The sequence below is a fragment of the Tursiops truncatus genome, chromosome 3 (assembly GCF_011762595.2).
Source record: "Tursiops truncatus isolate mTurTru1 chromosome 3, mTurTru1.mat.Y, whole genome shotgun sequence".
NCBI lineage: Eukaryota > Metazoa > Chordata > Mammalia > Artiodactyla > Delphinidae > Tursiops > Tursiops truncatus.
The window spans coordinates 166,295,623-166,302,040 of record NC_047036.1 but is presented as its reverse complement, the minus strand read 5'-3'; the positions used below and the strand labels follow the sequence as shown (position 1 = coordinate 166,302,040).

The 6,418-nt window shown below is 52.9% G+C and overlaps 1 protein-coding gene across 2 annotated transcripts; it reads right to left on the bottom strand.

Annotated features, from left to right (window-relative positions):
- Positions 1-1,491: 1,491 nt before the first annotated feature.
- On the bottom strand, positions 1,492-5,531 carry TNFSF14 (TNF superfamily member 14). Of its 2 annotated transcripts, XM_004320519.4 has the most exons (4): positions 5,216-5,531; positions 3,712-3,748; positions 3,425-3,466; positions 1,492-2,819 (listed from the first exon to the last, which is right to left on the bottom strand). In XM_004320519.4, the coding sequence occupies exons 1-4, from the start codon at positions 5,432-5,434 to the stop codon at positions 2,392-2,394; spliced, it is 726 nt and encodes a 241-aa protein (XP_004320567.1). In that variant the 5' UTR covers positions 5,435-5,531; the 3' UTR covers positions 1,492-2,391. The 2 variants fall into 2 exon arrangements, with proteins under 2 accessions (XP_004320567.1, XP_033710426.1); XM_033854535.2 differs by lacking the exon at positions 3,425-3,466.
- Positions 5,532-6,418: the final 887 nt, after the last annotated feature.

Below are 6,418 nucleotides of genomic sequence, written 5' to 3'. Positions count from 1 at the left end.
ACACAGGCAGAGAGGCACGAAGCTGTGTGCCTTTGGTGCAGGCAGAGTGGGGGACGCATCCCTGCCTCAGTCTCTGCATCTGGAACATGGGGGCGACAACAGCTCCTGCCCAGGGATCTAGATAAAGGTGTGACTTGCACGAGATGCCTGGCGTAGGCGACGTGCCTGACAAATGCTCTCCTTAACGTTTGTAAATCACTTAGGGCACTCACACACGTATGACTCTCTTACTGTGTACCAGGCACCATACCAAATGGCTTTTTCCTCATCAGATTTAATCTTTACAATAAACCTAGGAGGTAAGGACTCTTGTTACCTAAGAGGTACTGAGAAGTGATGGGATTTGCTCCAGGTCACGCTGCCAGGAAGTGGTAGAGTAGACTTGGAACCCAGGACCATCTGATCACCAAGCCCCCTTCACCCCTGTACCAGGCAACGATGTCAACAACAATGTCAACAATAACAAGAATGATTCATTCGCCTCTGAGGTCTGAGTCTTCATCCTAGGCTCCAGGGAAGTCTTACTTCCTGGGTCCATGCTCATTTGCATAAACCATTTGATTTGTATGCATATCATTATCTGCCCCGCCCCACACTCTTTCATGCCCCCAGTTACTCCAAGCTTCCGACTGGCTGGGTAGACTGCCAATCTGTGCTGGAGGTCTGCAGTTAGGGTACTTGGAAGTGTGTAGCCTCTACTTTCTCAGGAATTGTAGATTTGAGGCTAAGGCAGACCTGGGCATCAGGTCTCTGGTTTCCCTGCTAAGCTTCCTGCATGGAGTTGAGCCAGCTGGGTTCGTATTTCTCAGCTGTAAAAGTGACCTTTGTGGGTCATTCCATCTATCCCTATGCCTTCATGAGCCGTCCTTCCCCTAAGAACTAGACAGATCCAGGTGCAAAGTTCACCATTTATTTCCAAGACCAGTGGTCAAGGGGACCAGGGCTACAGACTAAGTCTGGTCCTCACCTCAGTATGTATATGTCTTGGCTAGGAGGAACTTGAGGCTGTGTGTGTGCCATTGTGATGCTCTGTGTGTGATGGGTGTGACTGTGAGACAGCATGTGGAAGTCTGATGTGAGAAGCGTTGTATCCTGTGTGTCACACGTGGTGTGACTGTATGGCTTGTGTGGGTGACTGAGGCTCTGATGATGACTTGTGTGTGACTGTGTCCTATGTGGTTGTAATGCAGTGTTTGTGATTGAGGGCTTGTGATGCTATGACTTGTGTGAGGTTGTATGAGAATCTGATGCTTTGTGTGTATGTGTCTGTGGTTGTGAAGGAGTGACTGATCTTGTGGGGCTGTGATTCTCTGTGATGCTGTAGCTGTGATGGTAGCTTCTTTCTTTTCTCCCTTTCTTTCTTTCTTCCTTTCCTTTTTCCTTCCTTCCTTCCTTCCTTCCTTCCTTCCTTCCTTCCTTTCTTTCTTTCTTTCTTTCTTTCTTTCTTTCTTTCTTTCTTTCTTTCCTCCCTCCCTCCCTCCCTCCCTCCCTCCTTCTCTTCCTCCCTCCTTCCGTCCCTTCCTTCTCTCACTCTCTCTTTCTTTGTGTTTTTTTCTGCAAACATTTTCCAAGTGGCTCTGTGCCAGGCTCTGGCTTGGGTGCTGAAACAGTTTTGCTGTCCTGATGGAATGTGAGCTCTTAGCAGAGCTGGGATACAGCCAACTGGTTGATGATTTATATGGGAGACAGAGACCAGCCACAGTGGGAATATTTACACCATGGAAATCGACAGATACTACAAAGCCTCTCCCCTCCCAGAAAACCTGGTTGTCAAACATCTACCAGCACATCCCTATGCCTGCATCTCTGAGTGTAACTTCATGGCCAGGCTGTGGTGTGGCCACAAGCCCGTAGGTGGGACTTGGGTAGGTGACTAAGACCATGGGTGGGGCTGGGCGGGGCTCTCCACTGGTGGGTGAGTCCTGGTGATAAATCTGCCCTCCCCCACTCTGCCCACACTTGTGAGAATGGAGAGGGTGATAAGACGTTTCCTGTTCTCAGTCAACTCCCCGGACCCCCAAGTCCCACTTAGTTCTGAATCAGAAGTATAAATACCCACCCCTCACCCCTTTTTCCTGAATATCAGGCAGATCAGCTTTACCCCTGCTTGGGGCTAACAGACCCCCAAGTCTCCAGGTCTGTGTCTTCAGTGTTGTCCATGGCAGGGTCTGCAGTCTCCTCTGGTTCTTCAGAGGTGCCTGCTGGGTCTTTCACCTTGTGGGATAACTGGGTTCTTGGTCCCGGTGGTCCCCAATTAGCTCTCCACCTGTCGAGTTTGGGGTTCTTCTGGGCACACTCCAAAATCTCTGCTTGTTGGTTTTCCTGTCTCCCGAGGCACCCTCTGAGGTCTCTGTCTGTCGGACTCCGTTCAGTCTACCCTGGCTCCTTCCTTCACACCATGAACGCCCCGAAGTAGGACCGCGTACCATCGCGGACTCGCACCAGGCTCTCATCAGGCACGCGCACCACCACCTCCTCTCCGGCATCCAGGTGGACCACTCCGCCCAGGAAGCTGCTGTCCCACCAGACCCGGGGGCTGCCTGCTCGCCCACAGGGTGACCGCCGGCTGACCAGCAGCTCCAGCTCCTCGGGGTAGCGGGCCGTGCGCTTGTAGAGGCCGTGGGTGATGGGCAGGCCGCCGGTCAGCCTCTGGGGGCAGCCCACGCCGCCCAGCTGCACCTTGGAGTAGATGTAATAGTAGCCGGCCTGGGCGATGACCAGGGCACCGTCCCGGTAGGTGAGGCCCCTCAGGAAGGCCAGGCCCAGTTTCGTCTCCCACAGCAGCGGGCCCCCACTGCCTGTCAGGCTGGAGTTGGCCCCTGCGGAGGGAGACAGAGGGGGAGCTGGTAGGCACGGGTCCCACGCTTGCTGTGTGACCCCAGGCCAGTCGCCACCCCTCTCTGAGTGCCACCCCCTCTGTGCTAGACTGTTCCCACTTTATCCTCACTTTACAGGTGGGGAAACGGAGGCCCAGGAGGTGACAAAATAACGTGCTTATCACACATCTTAACTCGTTTCATCCCCTTCTTGCAGGCGGGGAAACTGAGGCACAGAGCCATTGATTTGCCCAAACTGTCAGAAGTTGTAAGTGGCAGAACACATCCTGGCCCAGTAGGCTTATAACCTCTGAGTTCTTCAGTCTCCCTCTCTGTAAAATGGAGCTCTGAATAGTATCGGCTAAGGATTTAATGAATTAATAGGTGGAAAGGACGTCACGGTGCGTGCCACAGAGTGAGCACTGGTACGAGGGTTTATTCAATAAATAAAATTAGGAAATTCACAGACCTAGGCAGTGCCTGTGCTCTGGGCAGCTCTGTGAATAATTAATGAATGAAGGAATACGCTGCCATGTTGGGGTGTCTGTCTGGTCTCCCCAGGACACGCTGAACCCCTAGCCCCTGCCAGGACTTGGGGGCCCCCTCACCTGTGAGGTGTGCTGTCGGGTTGGCCCGCTGGGGCCTCCGATCTGGGGAGAGAGGGTTAGAAGTCAGAGGGGTAAGGGGCAGCCTCCAGAGGGGTCATTCAGTCCGCCTCCTGGTGTCAACCCCACCCTTTCCGGAATGACCCAAACTTCTGCTTCTCCAGCTTGGGGGACGGGCATCTGTGGGGCTTAGGCCAGTTGTGCAAATCACCTTGGGCAATGGGCTGAAGGGGTGGGGGCAGCGTGGGAACCATTCCATCCCTTCTCCTGGGACCAGGACCCTGACTCACCTTGCACCAGCTGATCCCAGGATCCTGCACCTCTGTCCTAAAAGTGCAGAGCAGCCCATGGTGAGGATCTGCGGGGCCCACGCCCTGGCATCACTCAGACCCGTGGCCGAGAGACACATGCAGACCACGGGCACAGACATCACCCTCAGACATATCCAAGGCCACGTGCACACCCCACCTCACACCCCGCCGCCCAGCGGGCTCTTAACCATCCAGTTCCTCAGTTTTCCCCTCTGTAAATGGACACGTGAAAAGTGCCTGCTTCAGATTCAGCGAATTCTCATGTGAAAAGCATATTATAGTGCCCGGCAGAGAGCAGGTACTATAAGGGTTTAGTAAAAAAGTGCTGTCAAAGACACATGGCCACCTGGATGGCTGGACACTTGGACATAAATGCTAACGTGTGGATATGGACACATGGGCACAGACCTGGACACTTGTGTGACACACTGACAAGTCACACGTGGATGCCGGTACGTGGGTTGCATGGTTTATGGAGCCACGTGGGTCTGGGCACACGGAGATGCAGAAACAAAGACACATGATGTCAACACATGGGCTGTAGACAGGTGAGCACATGGCCGTGCAGGACAGCAGCACAGTTCCCGCCATGAGGAGAAAGGACCTGGAAGCAAAAAGGCTGAGACCACATGGGCGTGGCTTGGGACACACAGACCCACAGGTGTGGCAGACAGACCGACGGAGACATCCAAGGCCAATGGGAAATGGATGCAGAGAGAGATTTTCACAGACTCGGACGCAGTGGATTAGTGACAGTCCCAAAAATGGTGATCTGGTTACGGCTGATGACAGCTAGCCATGTCAGGGACTTCCCCTGTGGTCCAGTGGTTAAGACTCTGTGCTTCCAGTGCGGGGTGTGCGGGTTCCATCCCTGGTCTTGGAACTAAGATCCCGCGTGCTGCGCGGCACGGCCAAAAAATTAAAAATAAAAATAAAAGTGGCTAAATGGAAGAGTCCGATAAATATTAAAAAATAATAATAACTAGCCATGTCAGAATGTCGATTTCAGGGGTTACAGACAACACAACTGTGTTATAAACGTTAAACTTCTTAAAGGCTTAGATTTTGTTAGTTCCCACCACTAGAAGAAATGATAATTATGTGATACCAGAGAGGCATTAGCTAACACTACAATAGCAACCCTATTGCAATATCTATGTAACAAATTAATATGTTGTACACTTAAACTTACACAATGTCCTATGTCAATTATAACTCAATTAAAAAAAAAATGTCAGTTCCCATCGGTTCAATGCTTGCTGTGGGCCAGCTGGGCACCACACACACAATGTCATATTTTATTCCCTAGGAAGATGCTTATTATCACGCCCATTTTACAGATGAGGAAACTGAGGTTCCAAGAGGTGAATTAACTTGCCTTGGGCTGCTCTCAGTCTGTCCTCCATTCTGCACATACACACACACACAGATGCTCAGTGACACTGGCTTCGAGCCCCCCCACCCCCACCCCAGCACCACTTACCTGCAGGGGAGCGGCCATCACCTCCAGGCGCCAGTGTAGCTGCAGCAGGAACCAGCCCTGGACAGCCACTCCGGTCGTCAACAGCAGCAGCAGGAGGCCCAGGCCCAGCCGGGCTGCACTGCAGGGCTGTCTCCTGCGTCTGTGCCCCAGCCTTGTGAAAGGGATGTCCGTCTGTCCATCCACCATGAACACCGAGGGCCTCACCACTGTCTCCTCCATGCCTGAGCGGATGAGGCCCCAAGACGCCCGGGGCTGGGCTGGCACGGCGGGTCCTGCGGGCTGGGAGGAAACCACGATTGCCCAACACTCCTGGGCTTTTCACGCTGCTGACAGGCGCCTGTGGGTCCCGGGCTGCCCCTCCCCCTTCCCCACTCATCCTCCTCTTCTTCCTGTCCCCCCACCCCTGGCCCGGCCCCATCTCTCTCTCACTCAGAGTCTCTCCAGAAGCATCTGAAGATGTGACTCAGGTGGGGATGGGAGAGGGAAAGCCCCAGTTTTCCCTTCTGGCCGTGTCATTCACATGGTTGTCAAATACTGACTGAGCACCTCCTGTGTGCCAGGCACTGTTCTAGGTTTGGGGGCACAGCCATGAACAAGGGAGACAAAAGTCCTTGGTCTTATGGAGCTCCTATTCTAGCGGGCTGAGAAAAACTAATAAGAAACCCCCAAAAGAAAACACTATTTAGTGTTTGAGATGGTGATAAGAGCAGTGGAAAATACGAGTGGTTTGTGTGTGTGCGCATGTGTGGGTGTGTATATGCGTGTGTGTGCATGTGTGTCTGTGTGTATGCATGTGTGTGCTGTGTGTGCACGCATGCATGCGTGTTCATGCATGGATGTGCAGGTGCAGGTGCATGCTTGAGTGTGCTTGCATGTCTGCATGAACACGTGTGTGCATGCATGCAGGTTTTAATTGAAATTCACAGTCAGAGGGTAGAGCCACTGTCTACTCAGCTAACTAAACTCAAGGCCTGGGAGTCGTCCTGGACCCCTGCTTCCGTCCTGTCACGACATCCTACCCTCAGCAGGCCCTGTTGATTCAACCTCTAAACCAGATCTCAAATGCGCCCACCTGTTTCCATTTCCACTGCGACCACCCTAAGTGCTATGAACTGGATGTTTACGTGCCCTCCAAATTGGTGTTGGTACCCTAACCCCCAATGGGATGGTATTTGGAGGTGGAACCTTTAGGAGGTGCTAGGG

What these genes read in the sequence shown, in the direction of transcription:
- TNFSF14 (XM_004320519.4), bottom strand. Translation starts at nt 5,434, where the DNA reads ATGGAGGAGACAGTGGTGAGGCCCTCGGTGTTCATGGTGGATGGACAG. An exon ending in TGATGGCCGCTCCCCTGCAG is followed by an intron (nt 3,749 to 5,215) that starts GTAAGTGGTGCT and finishes CTGCACTTTTAG; the next exon opens with GACAGAGGTGCAGGATCCTG. An exon ending in CTGGGATCAGCTGGTGCAAG is followed by an intron (nt 3,467 to 3,711) that starts GTGAGTCAGGGT and finishes CTCTCTCCCCAG; the next exon opens with ATCGGAGGCCCCAGCGGGCC.